The sequence below is a fragment of the Corapipo altera genome, unplaced genomic scaffold (assembly GCF_003945725.1).
Source record: "Corapipo altera isolate COAL_440 unplaced genomic scaffold, ASM394572v1 23, whole genome shotgun sequence".
Lineage (NCBI taxonomy): Eukaryota > Metazoa > Chordata > Aves > Passeriformes > Pipridae > Corapipo > Corapipo altera.
Window position 1 is genome coordinate 5,910,953 of NW_020884878.1, and position 14,867 is coordinate 5,925,819.

A 14,867-nucleotide genomic window follows, 5' to 3' on the forward strand; every position below is an offset into this window, starting at 1 on the left:
TTTAGTTAGAACTATTATGCCCAGAAAGATATGGAAAGATGGATTTCTTCTGAAGGCAGCATCCCGTATCAAATTCGTTTCCACCTAGAGCGCAGCTACTTAGAACATTTTGTTCAAACTGAAAAATTTCCAGCCCTTTGATTACAAAGGCAACCTGCCAAGTAAGAGTATAAAATTAGCACATTAGTGCAGTAGTGTCTTCCTTAGTTTGGATGCAGCATCAGTGCCTCAACTGCATGCCACAGTTTTACAGAGGTAAAACTAAGTTAAGTCTAACTAGATTCATTCTTTTCTACTCCAGAGGCTCAAAATAACTTGTACAGCATTGAAATACAGGTACTAAGCCAAATTCTGTCCACTGACAAAAGAGTAAGAACAGAGTAGCAGTAAGAGAAGGAAGGCAACCCTAGCACACAAGGAAAACCCCGCTGCAACAGCCAACAAACACCACAGTATGCAAGCAGCACCCAACCATTTTATCCCTTCCTGCTGCAGGGTGTATTGTGGCACAGGTGCTTGATGCTTGCAAGTGCCAAGTCCATTTTTCAAACCCTGGTTGTAACTGCTTCTGACTTTAGAAATGTAAGTTATTTTTAAAATGCATCATCAAAAAAAGGTTAAATACAACCTTTTTCCTTTTATTCTCATGTTTGATAAACATTTCAGCAGGCATCTATCCAACTTAAGCAAGCTCTGGGTGTGCACCTGCTCCAAGCTTTGTCCTAGCCCTGGCAGCATGAATTAAATCCACTGCCTGTATTAGTACAGGCACTACATAGTCACTGGAAAGGTTTTTCCTACCTGTCTCTCTCAGAGCCCCCATTGCATCTCCTCCCACCCCCTCACCCAGCAGACACCGAAATAATTTCTGCACCCAGTAGTTTCCTTCTCTCAAGCTGAAACAAAAGGACATGCTGCTGCTACAGAGGTACTGCTGTGGGCAACACAGTAGCCACAGTGGAGTGAGAGATAACCAGACAGGGCAGCATTCTGCCAAACTAAGCTGGAGACTTGGTTCCAAGAAAAGTCTGGTGTCTGCTCCAAGAGCCTCTTTCACAAGGGCTCAGGCAAGAGGGCACAAAACAGTCCCCTTCCCAGCAAGCTTCAGAGCAATAAGGACTGCTTCCAAGCCTAATTCCCCAACATCTCATTTATTTGTTTTTATGATCTCTAAAAATATTCTTATGTGGGGTTTAAGAAGTTCTGTCTTTATTTCTCCTCCCTCCTTCAAAATAACTTCAGCAAGGTGAGTACAATAGAAAACATCAATTTGCCTAAAGTAACTACTCACACACACACTTTAAACAGCTTCAGCATTTATAAAGGTCTTCTCAATCGACATCCATCCTTTCAAAACAGCAGCAGCCAGTCTCAGATCGTCAGGCAAAGCAAGTGCTGCCCATCTCCACACTGGAGCAGCACATGGATGTTCCTCAGTCACTAGTTTCACCAGAGCAAACTGCAAGACCTCTCAGCTCAAATCACCTTTGCTTCTGCTCCAGTAGAAAAAGTCATTTTTCACCCAAATCTACAAATATACTCCTAAACCTTTGCCAATTTTCAGCCTGCTGGCAGGACGGCTGGATTTGTGCCTGCCCAGTTTGCACCACAAGGACTGTGCCTGACCTGTGTGGAGGACAGCTCGCTGTTTCACCTGAAACTGCCCAAGAAAAAAAACTGATCCCATGCACTCACAATCCCAAGCAAATCTGGGGGGGAATATCATCTTAAGAAGCAAACCAAGAGGACTAAAAACCCACCCAAAATACAGAAGGAGCTAGAGCACAATGCAGCAGTTTCCCAGAGAGCAGACCCACTTCTCAGAGCCAGTACACACAGGAGGGAACAATTTGTCAAGCAGCTCTTGGGCTGAAATCCAGAGGACAGCTCTGAAAAATCATCCCTTTGCCACCAAGTTCCCACCAGCAAGCCTCTCTCCCAAGTTATTTGATACTTGCATAAAGCCTAACAGGGGAAGAGAGCTGATGAGAACTTCAGATGAGATCCAGCTGTACCCTCCCAGCTCTCCTCAGCACACACAACCATGAGCCCAAGACTGAGACTACAGCAAAAAGAAAAGCTCTTCAGAGCACTTGCGTGTCCTCACTGCATCAAAACTCACTGCTCGCAGATTTAAGTTAGTCAGCAACCTCAAGGTTTGCTTTACTCACAAAACAGGCAAGGAGACCTCCCCTCTCTCCAAACTCACAGGACAGGCTTCAGAGCTACTCTGGGCAACTCAGCCTCAGTGCCCATCAGACAGGGGCTGGCTAGAGGTTCCAGACAAGCGCTCAGTCGGCTCCCAGGACAGCCCTGGCTGCAGGAAAGATCAGCTCTCTCACCTTTCTCACGCATCTGTTTGCTCACAGCAGCAACAGGTCAGAAGAGTAACACTACTGTCCAGAGAGATAGATGCTCTACCAGCTAAGGTGGGGGGAAGCATGTGCTCCTACAGGAGCAAGCAGCACCTTGAGGCTTCCACAGGAGAAGCTGAGGCTGAAATTCTTCAGTGATGAAAAAAAAAAAAAAAAAGCCTTAAGGAGCCTGAAAAGACAAAAACATCACTGCTATGTAAATGGTTGAAAAGCAAGCTGACACCATGCACAGAGATGCATGAAAATTGTAAAAGAGGGTAAGGGACAGAGTCCTGCTACATTTTTCCCTCTTTTAGCGCAAAATTGTAACAAAGTAAAAATCACGACCACTTTCTTCCAACCTGAGGGAGAACTTGCAACAACAACTACAATGAAGCTCAGAACACGGGTGTCTCTCCTGGAGAGACAAAGTACCAGGAAAGAGGGCTCAGGAGCACAGAGAAGAGCACAGAAATCCAAGCAGGTCTGGGTTAGTAAGGGGGTGGACAGATAGGACATAAAAACTGTACTAAAACTCTAATGAAAGTGGGAGAACCACAAATAGCAACTTAGGAAACAAAAAAAAGGGCTGAGCCACACTACAGGAAAGCAATCTTTTCTTATAAGAGTTGACTGCAAAAACATTTGGGGCGAACCAAGCAAGTAGGCTTTCTCCCCAGAAGTAAGTAATTTTTGAAAGGACAAACAGGGACAACTGCCTTTTGTTAGGGTGGTCGGAGGGAAAAGGGATAGCAGTGAGGCAAGGTGCAAAGAGAAAACAACTTCAAAGCAATTTCTGTGGGAGGTTAAATTAGGTAAGAGTGTATTTTGCTTAGAAAGAAAAAGAGCAGGTGGTAATTGGGAGCATCTCTATAAATGGCCTTATTCCAACAGGAATGACAGTTACTGCACAGCAAATGTTTATAAAATAAAAAAGATCCGTTTAAACGAGTGGCCAGAGCATAACTAATTACTGCTGTGATACAGCAAGCCAACAGCTGCAGGGACAAAGGCAGGCTGGAGCACAGCCCTCAAGAACCATACGGGGCCCATCACTCCCTTAAAGTTTGGGCCTCCAACTCCCTTTGGGCCCCTATAAAGTGCCATACGTCCTTGGTCAGGCATTGACAACAAAAACAACATGAGGGAGTGGGCTACCCTTGTTTCTTGAGCACCTACTGCCAAAACACAGGTTTGGGACAAAGCAACTTATCAACAAGTTAAAAGGTCTACACCGGTTCATCCAGCACATGCCAGCAGCTGCACCAACAGTATGCAAAAGCAGTGCAAGTTTTGAAGGTGTTTACCTTGCCTTAGTCATAATTTTAAGTTTTTACAGCCAGAGTTTAGAAACGATCTGGTGATATTTTAAGCCTATGACCTTTGTTTAGAGTGTACGTCGCTTTGAGCAGTATCTATTTTAACACAGGCTAAAACTTTTAGACTATCCGAGCAGCACAATGGTTTTGCATTGGGGGGCACATCACTTTACTTTGCAGCACTTGGTTTTTTAGAAAAGGTGGCATCAAAACCTACCTGCTGAAACTCCCACCCCCCCCCAACCACCACGTACTCATGATTCAGATGTGCAAGAGGGGTTTGTCCCAAGGTGAGGGGGCACATTTGGGGCTGGTTTCATTCTGCCAGCCTAAAGACAAAGACTCAGAATTTGAGGTGAGCCAAGTTGTCTTCCCCCACAAAAGGTACAATATCTGGAGTGGGGGCTTTTGTTGTTGTTTAGACTACTTAATCCACACATTGAGCTGGGTCTGCCTAGCAACAAGTTAGAGTTTTAAACTTGTATCATCCTACTTGTGTTCCCATGGCTACTGTCATGAACGGTGTGGTGGCAGCTGCACAAATCAGCACAAGGGTCCCAGGAGGGACATCTTTAAGATTCCCAGACAGAAAACAATACCGAGAAAGTACAAATGCTACACCTGGTATGCCTGCCTGCCTTTACAGCCCCTAGTCCTCCCAAAAGCACCCACACCAGCTCCCTCCTAAGGATGGAGGGATAACAGCCATAGAAATAGATGTGCACACTGGTATGTACTGATCATTTTACACTCTTTGGAACAAAAAAGCTTGGGTTACAGATGCGGCACTTTTAGCTTCTCACACAGCTGTTAGCAACCTAAATGCAGAACCACACACAGCTCCAGCCAACAGTGCCTGCTGCATGGGGCAGTGAGCTCTCAACAAAGAGTGGGGAGCAGCTGAAAAATCCCCCCCTCCGTTACCATTCACACCTGGCCAAATCTCAAACCAGTGTTATTGCTGAGAACAGAGGGATGAGTTTAGACACCCAAAGAAGGTGGGAAGTCAGAGGCAACAGAGAAAACTCGACATTTCAATGCAAGCTGCAAGTAAAAAGTTGCTTTGAAAGCAATGCTCTAATGTGGAGCAGATTTTCCTAGTCCTGCCACTTCAGTTCTTCTACAGGGAAGGCCATTTCCTACTCAAGAGAGGTTTTTCTTAGTCTTTATCCACGCCCAAACCCCTTGTGTAACTAGAATCTCTATGTGCCCTCCCCAGGGACCAGTTAATAGGAGAGGGTAGGCACTGTACCCCTGCATGCGAGCCTTGTTTACATGTATTCCTTAGGGATTTCTGAACACAGAAGCCACAACTACGATTACACATTTGTTACAATGTGCTTTCACACTAGGCTTATAAAGCCTAGAAGGACATCAATTCAAGGTCATGTACATTAGTAATTATTTTCAATACCAAACTTTCAAATCAAAGTCTCTGTACAAACTCAGGCTCAACCTGATAAGCATCCAGTCATCTAAAAGTACATGCACCTGCTATCACAACAGGTTATCAAAGATACCTATAGACAGCAGAACTAAAAAGATGCAATTAACCACGTGGTTAATTAGACAACTGCACTACAAAAATAAGCTGTTGGCTCTCTCAGGTTTTGTGAAATCCATCCAGGTGAAGAGCACGGAGATAAGGGAGGTGGCAAGGAAGACAAAATAACTTTAAGGACAAAAAGCCACAACCTTAAACTCCTGCCCCTAAAGGGGCAGGGGAATATTTTTGTACAGACACACCTAGTTACAGACACAGAGTACCTATGAGACCCTACTGATGTCCCCTAGACACACCTGCATGATAGCAGAACAGGGCTGAAGGGGAAGAATAGACTAGAATTTCCTCCTGGGAGTGGATTTTTGCAATTTTATCACACTGCTGCAGCCTCCTGCCCCCAGAGGCAACATTTACCTATACTTCCTTTATCAAGTTAAAAGAGCAAGCTACTGCATAGAGTTGAATTTAAGATACTTGGAAAGGCAGGTTAAACTCACTTGTTTCATCTCAAAATTTTACTTGAGAAGTAAATTTATTGAGTTTGACCTACAATACTTAAAGGCAGTCCCATCACAATGTGTTGCATTTCAAAACAAACAGTGAGAAGAGCACAAAAGCAGCCCAGTTCTCCAATATGCTGGAGAAACTGCCACTGCCTTGACTAAGACTGAGCACATCCTCTTGTACTTTCAAAAAGCACAAAGTCATCAAAACTTTCACATGGAACAATAAATTAAAAGCTTGTAAAGTTTAAAGAAAGAAACACCTCATCCAGCATTCCTTAAAAAGTATTTCTTAAGATCAAGTTTAGTTTACAAATCAACTCCATATTTTCAAGAACTGAATTTCAAACTGCTCTTTCCAGTTTAAACACTTAAGAACACAGGACTGCTCATCTTGTTATCCTGTCAAGTCAAAGCCTCAGAAGACAAGGTCACCCAGTGCAGAAAGAAGTACAGACTTCCTAGGAAAGGGGCATGCTCTAACTACCCCAGAGTTTTCTTTTTTATTTGGTGTCCAGGCTCCATCAACTACGAGTCAACATGTCTCAATCTCACCTTACACTTGGAATGGGTAAGGCAAGCCTTGGCCACAACCAGAAATTGTCCTGTGCGAGGGAAGCAGGGACTAGCACTAACCACAAGTTTCTGAGGAGCCAGTTACTTCACATTCACCTGCCTGGTACATATTAAAAAAAAATTACACATTAAAGTTACAACACAGTTAAACACACATGAATGTCCACCAAAGCACAGTCACCTATAGCACTCTGAAGGTATGTGACAGGACTAGAGCCCACTATAAGCCGCATTATACCGTGCGCCTTGATCACAGAGGCAAAGATTTCCGAGCTAATTATAATGACTAATCACAGGGAGCTCTAAGCCTTCACTTGGCCAAGTCACAGACCTAACTAGGACTGAAAACAAGAGTTTTAAGAGCACCTCATTAAGCAGCAGGAACCAACTATGAAGAACAAAGCAGTCACTCTACCTAGTATTAATTCCAGTCCAGCCATTAATACATTTGTCAGTACATGAGACAGCTATTACCTCCACATACAAACACTGCATGTGCCAGGCAGGGAAGGAAGCCACAGGCTTTGGCTACACCGAGACCTGTTTGTTTACTACAGCATTAAGGTTTGAGAAGGATGTTCTCGGTACTATTTGAATAATGAGAAAGCTCCAAAGCCATGCCTTGAAATATGTTCGAGTGGGAGTTGTGCTCACCACCAGAAGCCTCTGAACCTCTTCACAGGATGAGTGAACGGGCTGGGTGAAAGCTGACTACAGAACAACGTAGGCTTAAAAATGGTCTCCCTCAGGTGAGCAGCCCAGAGGTAAAAAAGATACGGCACCAAATCAACAGCTGAACTCCTGCTGAGGTGCCAGAGATATGGATAATAAAGTTTCCAACTTGAGCACGACTCTCTTTCTCCAGGGTAGATTTGAAAAACAGAGGATAAGCTGAAGTGTCAGCACCTACATGTCAGCGTCGTTCTCCTAACGCAGTAGCGGGAGCGCACTCTCTCCTGCCATGGTGATTGGACCAGCAGCGAGCATCACTGACAGAATGAGATGAGACAGACTCACCCACACACCAGCAGAGTTGCCAGCACAGTAAGGAGGCAGCAGGAGTCACCTTCCCCCTTCCCCAAGGCCACTGGGGACCAGCCTGACCTTGAGAACCCCTTCAGACTGTACCTAAATGCCTATGGGGTTAAGATGAAAAACCAAGGGTTTGGCGACAACTTCTGGTGGAGTGCCTGTTGAGGACCTTCTCATCTGCTCTGCACTGCAGCACATATAGAGAGGCTGTGACCTCTGAGGAAGAGGACAAGACAAATATAGCCCATGAGGAAGTATGGGGTTGAGCAGACAACCAGGGGGAAAAACTGCTCCTCTTCCACCAGTTTAAGAGAAAACGTGTAAGACCCAAATTTTCCACCACCTAACTCTGAAAACACACTCTTGTTGGGCATGATGCACATCTCAAACAAGAGTGAAAGACTCAAGGTGCACATGGTTTACCAAGACACCAGGCAGCCTCTGTCAGCCCAAACACACTGGGCATTAGTTCATTATGGTTTGATATTTCTGATTAGATCAAACATCCTGATAACTCTTCCTTCTTTTCCGAAGGGACTGTTGAACTAAGGGAGTTCCTGCCTGTTGCGTTTAAGGCATAGTCATTTGAGGAGATGAGATAGCTTTCCAGGATACCAGTATTTCCAGTTTCAGGAGTTTGGTTTTGACTCTTCCACTTAGACAGAGATTGCAAAGTCTCACCTGAAGAGCACTTCTTTTTTACCTCATCCCCTTTCTGATGAGTCCGTTCATCCAAGCACCATTTTCTCTTACAGCCATTAGTACTCGGACTACTCACAAGCTATTAGGACTGTGAGGATCAAGACTAGCTGCAAACAAAGAAACAGAACAAGCTGGCTGGGAGTTGGACTTGTGAAGTGGAAGTCATAAGGGGGCTTTTAACAACCTCTTGTTAAAGGGCTACAGTCCCAGCTGCATAGGCCAATAGGTGCTTCTGCCCAGAACCTCGTGAAGCAGCTGATGATACAACCTAATAAAACACGGCCTTTGCAACCACCAGAGCAATACAGCAATTCTAGGGGAATCAGCCACCTAGGGGCTGTCCCATTATTATACTTTCAACCTTTGATCCTAAACAGGCAGAGGGTGGGCACATTTTAACAGCCAGAATTGGATGGATGGATGAATGCACCAGTTTCCTCCCCTAGGACACGACCACGCTACCACTTCCCCACAGTGATCAGGCACTCCAGATCAGAAAAGCAGACTATGTTGCTGGGGTTCTTTTTCTCCCTCTTTGACACAACTACACTGACAGAGTTTCTCACTACATTGAAAAGGGTTGCTGATTTCTCCCCCCCCCCTCATTTTTTGGTCTGGAATATCCACTGTTCGTGCAGGAGCACACAGAGCACAGCTAACAGTGAGCACCAGAGAACGAGCTCCTCAAGGACTAGAGACATTAGTGAGCACCCTCCAGTAGGCTTTCCTGAACCAAGAGGTGAAAGCACCTTCCACCATTTTACTTTAATTCTTATGGTACAACAACAAAAAAGTGGGAGAAGAGCAGCATTGCAAACAAGGAATTGAAGTCTCCCAACTGACATACATCCCAGATTTGCATTTCTACAACAAGACACTATTGAGTCAAACTTGCTTTTTCTCATCTATTTCCACTGGAAAGAGCGCCAGAAGCTATTTTTCAAAGATGACCAACACAATCACTGTCCAAAGATACAAGATGTAGCATGTATTTTTAATGCCATTGCAACAAATAAGGAAATCTGAAGTTTTAACGCTATAAAGGAGAAAAAAAAAAAACAAAAACTTCATCTGCGTTCAACACAAGTCAAAATTTGGGAGTAACTGTTCTCTTAAGGGAGTTATTTAACACTCCTCAAAATTATGGCAGTTTCAGTCTTCAGTTAAATTCATTGGCTGTGTTAAAGTGCTCACTAATGCTTTCTTCCTCCTATTTTCAGTGTTCCAACAGCATAAGTTAATAAGCAACAAATAAAATGGTCAAGTACAATATCAGAGCTTCCCTATAGGAAAGATTTTTTTTTTTTTTAGCTTTAGGATATGCAATGTTTCCTTTCACTGAGTTTTTCCATTAACAAGACATGTGGGTTTCATTTGTATGGATTAAAAGAATCATAATAGTTTTCCCTCTTCAAAACCTTCCGTGTCTCAGTTTCAAAACTCCCAAGAAATGCTGACCTACCAATATCAGCCTTTGTTTAACAGACAGAATTTTTGGCTGGCAAACATTTGACTCTGAGCTTTAATAAGACAAGAAATAGCAGACAAAACAGCAATTTTTCACATCACATATGTGAACTCAAGGCCAAACAGTGAAACAGAGCAGAAGTGCAAGTTTTACTGAGTTTACTGAGCTCTGACATGGGATTTTCAGCCCAAAAAGTTTTGCCTGTTCTTCTCTCAAGCTGAATTGGCTTCTTTAGTTTACACATTGTCTCTGAAAAAGCCCTGCCTTTACAGTACAGCTATTCTTATATAAATAATAACAGAGGTGTAAGTACTGTAACAATAATAATAAAAAAGGTATAAGTTTTTGAGAGAATAAAAGAAGTGGGATCAATTCAGTGAGAACTTACTTTCTCAAAGTAAGGAGAAACTGGGATAGGTAAAAAAGCTAGCAACATTAACTTCGGCAAAGAACCTATAAGCTCTGTCAGCACATGGAATAGGCCTTGCCACTGTAAAGAGATTTACTAAAGGAGCTGAGAGTAAGAATCACCTCTTACAGAGGATTCCAGCCACAAGCATTTTTACAGACAAAGAATCACATCAGGCCCTTCCTTGGCCACTGCCACAGCAAGTTTTAGGCACAAGGAATATTAAAAACTAACACCAAGGTATTTTAATCCAGAATGTGAACGTGTCATTTTCTGGTTCCAAGGATGAAGCAAAAACAAAGAAGCACAACCCTTAAACATTTTCCTCTTACTCTACTAAAACAGGGAAGAGATAAGCACTTTCTATCCTTCTCCATGCTAACAAAAAGGTGGTGAGGTCCCTTTCCTGTCTAAACCTAGGCAGTCACTGAGAACACTCTCCACTTTCAGGCCATACAACGTAGTAAATTTTTCTCTTCTCTGGTTATTTCATTTATGAAACCCAAATCGACATCCTGTCTTGCTCTACCTCTCTTTTCTCCTGTAGCTTCACAGAAACGGATTTCAGAAAAGCTTTCCTGATTTCACTGCTCTTTGCAGCAGCTCACATGTGGCTGAGAAGTGAAACAAAATTAAAGGCTCTCTCTGCCCCTCTGCATGGGGACAGAGGAACACCCACATAAGAATGCTGATGTAAGAATCAGTAGTTACAGATATACCTCAAGCCAAACACGAAGTATAGTTGAGCATTAAATTAAAAAAAAAAAAAGTACACACAAGGCCTGGTCTGTGTTATTTTCCCCTCAGACACAGCCACAGAGGCATAAGCACTCTGCATTTTCCCAGACAGCTAACCTGAAGGTGAAAGCCTCCACAACTCAACAACAACCAACCTTCAAGCTTTAGGATCCTTTGGTCAATCAGCCTCTCAAATTTTTAAAGAGAAACAGACCCAGCATCTGTGCACTCTGATAACACTATTCCATAGATTTAACTTTCTAAATTACCAGCAAGAAAGGACAATTTAATAGTTTCAGTCAAACAGTCTTAGCACAGCACGTTAGGCTTATTTAGGGTTTTCTTTCTTAAAGAGAGAAACCAAAGAGACATAACATATGAACACAACTTGGCTTTTAGCCTTTAGGACCAAGAAGAGATGACAAAATTCAGGGAACAACCTGGCACTGCAAAATTATTCCTGGGTAGTTCCACAAGCCAGGAAACCAACTCTTCAATACCCAATCAGACAAAAGTTCACCCCAAACTTCTTACCTAACAAGTATACTTTTAAGAACCAGAGTAAAAAATAGAGACCAATACAGGAGGATCTGATGTCCATTCAGGTCATCAGAGGACTGCATTCACTTCAGGTGACCCTACTATGAGCTTGCTATATTACACTGTGTATTCAAACACCAGTATCTGCTGATCCAGTGTTAGGGTACGTATTACTCAGAAAAAAATTTGTTTCTTCACATCACACACTTCCCCTCTCCCTCCTACTCCACACGGCACAGAAAGCAATAACCTTTGTATAGGTCACTGTGAGTTTAAACCAGAACAATGTACAGCTGAGCACATAACAGTGAGGAAGGGGCTCACACTATTTTTCCCCCTCCGTCTATTATGTTACAGAAATGAATTGCACAAAAGAGCATAATTCTCCAGGGTGACCAAAAAGCCCAAGTATTGTTGTGATACGTGGCTGAATAACCAGTGTGATGCACGTTGTGTGTGCTACAGAAATGTTGCGTTTGACCTACAGATTGAAAACCAGTGTCAACTGCTGCCTAACTAACAGCTCCCCCTCCCTTCCCCCCCCATCTCCTCCTCCTCCTCTTCTCCCCGCCCGCCCCCTTTTTCCTCCTGGTCAACCAAGAAACGGAGCTCCCATGTGCCAAGACCTTGCATCTTATTTTGTCATGAAAACGAAGGGGGGAAGGGGTGGGGAAAAATTATTCTGTAAATAAATACAAGTAATACTGAACTTAAGAAAAAAAAATCCTCTTTACCCTCCCCCCACCTTGAGACCTGAACAGTTATGAACAAACATACTTAATAACAAAAAAGGTATCCAACATTAGTGAACAGTCTGAGGATGACCCACGAGAAACCCTTTTCCTGAACCCACACAATAGTAACTCTAAGGATTATTCGATAAAGAGACACCGTGGCTTTCCACACTATTCTTTTTGTTTTAAGGCGAGAGGTGCGGAGGATTCAATTAAGTTTGGGCTGGGCAAAGGGAGAACTCCAAACGCTAGGATCTCCAGCAGGCAGGAGGAGGGTTTTCGCTGGCTTCAACCTCCACTTACAAAGGAACAATACCAAAAAAAAAAAAAAAAAAAAAAAGCTTAGATTTCAAACTAAAGAGGTCAACAGCCTGTCTTTCTATACACGGAGATACATCAGTACTAACGTGCTTCCAGCACCTGCCTTTCAGCACAGCCCCAATTCCTTTGTTTGCTCAAAATTTGCTTCCATACCACTTTAAATTAGCTTACAAAGAACCGCAGCGAAATAGCTGGAACGTGAAACAATAATTTTTTTGGAGGAGGGAGGCGAGCAGCTTCTTAGGAAGAGAGAAAATTAAAATACAGACCCAAGTCACTTCTAAATACCTTCGAAAAAAATATTTGTAACTTGATGTCTTCTAGTTCTTCTAGTTCCACACCTATCACTGAGACTACAGAAACACGAGTTCAGGAGAGGATAGAACAAACAAAAAAAAAAAAAAAAAGGGAAAGAAAGAGAGAAAGAGAGAAAGAAAGAAAGAAGAAAAAAAAATCCCACCCAACTGCCATCTCCTGCCTCCTCCAGCCCTGCCAGCTTCCCTGTTCCTCCCTGCCTGCAAAGCGCCCTCTGGAAAGCATCGAGACTTCTTTTATCAACCGTGTGCGTTGGGGAAGGGGGGAGGAAGGGGGGGGTCCTTGTTCTTGCTCTGGGGGTTTGAGACTAGAATTAAGGAAGGATTATTTTTGGACCCCTTCCGATGAGAGGAGCCCCGGGTACCCCACCCCCCACCCCCCAGGGGGCTCCGCTCACCGGGAGGGGTTCAAATCACTGGATGAGGGGGGAGGAATTGCCCCCCCGCCAAAATATAATAAAGACTTACCGGGGTCGAAATCAGGGACCACCGCCTGGTACTGCGGCCCGACCCTCATTCCGCCGCCAGCTGAGGGAGGCAGAGGGACAAGCGTCACCCGGGGGGGCCCCGCCCCCCCCCCCCCCCCCCCCCCCCCCCAAAAAAAAAACCACCCCCCCCTCCCGCTCCTCACCGTGCTCCTCATCGCTGGAGGACCCCGAGCTCCCCTCCTCCCAGGAGTTCCCGCTGCTGTTGCCGTTGGGGGCGGCGGATAAACTTTTACTGCCGCCGTTGTTGTTATTATTCGCCCCGGCGGCGTTGTGGTTCCTGCCCCGCCGTTTCCCCGAGACCTCCGGGCCCTTCTCGATCATGGCTGGCATTTAGGGGAGGAAGGGGGGGGGGGGGGGGGAAGAAGGGAAGGGGGGGGGGCACAGTGTTAAAAAAGGGGGGGGGGGGGGGCTGTGGGAGGCGCCAAGGGCGGGCGGGAGCCGGGGCGGGCCGGGCCGGTGCGCGGCGGTGGCGCTGCTACATCCCCCACCGCGATCGCCCCGAACTTTGAGGCTCATCCCAGCCCTGCGCTGGGACTCCGCTCAACCTGCGCTGCTGCCCGCCGAGAGCCCCGCCCCTCCCGCTCCCGCCGCTGCCCATTGGCCGAACCTACATTTTGGGAGGCCATCCCGCCCGCCCATTGGCCGGCGCCGCCTGTCCATCGCAGCGGCCCCGCGCTTCCGTTCGCTGGGCGCGGCGGGGGCGGAGCGCGGGCCGTGCGTGTGTGCTGGAGCCGCGATCTCTCCGCCCGGCGATACCTCTGCTCCCCTCTCCTCTGCTCCGGGCCGAGCGGGGGAGAGGCGGGCCCGTAGCTCCCGCCGGGGAGCCTCTCCTCGGCCGCTCCCCCGGCCCGGCCCGGTTCCGCCGCCCCACCGGGAACTCAGTCCCGGGAGGAGCTTGGCGAGGGACTACTTTGCCCCCCCACCCACCTCCCCCCGCGGCGGAAGGTTACGGCGCAGTTTGAATGGGATTCCCTACAAAGCTCAGTTTCCCTGGGGAATCTGAGCCCGGCGGGGTCGGAGGTCTGTTATCCTCGTGTTCGGGACGGCTCCTGTCGGCAGCACCGGCCACAGCCCGCCGAGGGCAGGGGTGTCCCGGCGGCCGGAGGGGGCGGCCCCGCCGGAGCGGTGCCGAGGTTGCGGGACAGCGCTGGGACTGGGGGCGCTCCTGCTGCCCCGAGGGAACGGCAGCATCCCGCCGGGAAGCGGCACCGCACGGACCGGGGTCCGCGGTGCAGCCCCGCCCGCAGGGCGCTGCCACTACCCCCGGGGCAGAGCCGCCCGCCGCACGGTGCCGAGGAGCCGCTGCCGCCCAGCTCCGCTCAAGTAACTCCTGAGTTCCCCCATCCCCGCTCCCTTGCCGACCCGGGATTCGCGCTGGGGGCCCGGCCGAGCAACAGATCCCGCGCCCCGCATTCCCACATTCCCAGCGGCGCGCCCGGTTCCCCACGCGGCGGAGGAGGACGAGCCGGCCGGGATCAGGAATCCCTCCCGGGGGCGGCCGCGTCCCACGCCCGGTGCCTTCCTCGGGGTGACCCAGCAGCGAGCGGCTGCCCCGCCGCCGGCAGCGCTCCGGGAGTGGGGCGAGAGAGGGAACAAAAGGGGCAGCGGGACCGCTTTCCCTCCCTTCGTCACACGGGGCTCCTGCCGGGAAAACCTACACGCCGCCGGAGAGAACTGATGGGGGAGGAGGGACGGGAACGGGGGTCCGGACCCGCCCTGGCTAAATGGGCAACCAAAGTATGTATAGACCGCTCGCTGTTATTTTGCGACTCGGACTGTACGTCAGGATGAGGCAACACAATGCACGATCATGGAAAGCAGCTTGTGGGGTGTGTCTGCTATTTTCATTCAAATTAACTTCTGTA

General features: G+C 47.0%; 1 protein-coding gene across 2 annotated transcripts in view; it reads right to left on the reverse strand.

Moving 5' to 3' along the window:
* Positions 1-13,693, reverse strand: part of RCOR1 (REST corepressor 1) — an 82,141-nt gene extending 68,448 nt beyond the window's left edge. The window contains exons 1-3 of one of the 2 annotated variants that reach the window (XM_027638137.1): positions 13,614-13,693; positions 13,146-13,325; positions 12,983-13,042 (exon numbers count right to left, since the gene is read on the reverse strand). In XM_027638137.1, the coding sequence (XP_027493938.1) occupies positions 12,983-13,042; positions 13,146-13,325; positions 13,614-13,662 (289 nt within the window). In that variant the 5' untranslated portion in view covers positions 13,663-13,693. Of the gene's footprint in view, positions 1-12,982; positions 13,043-13,145; positions 13,464-13,613 lie in introns of those variants that run through there. The other variant, XM_027638138.1, reaches the window with a different exon arrangement.
* Positions 13,694-14,867: the final 1,174 nt, after the last annotated feature.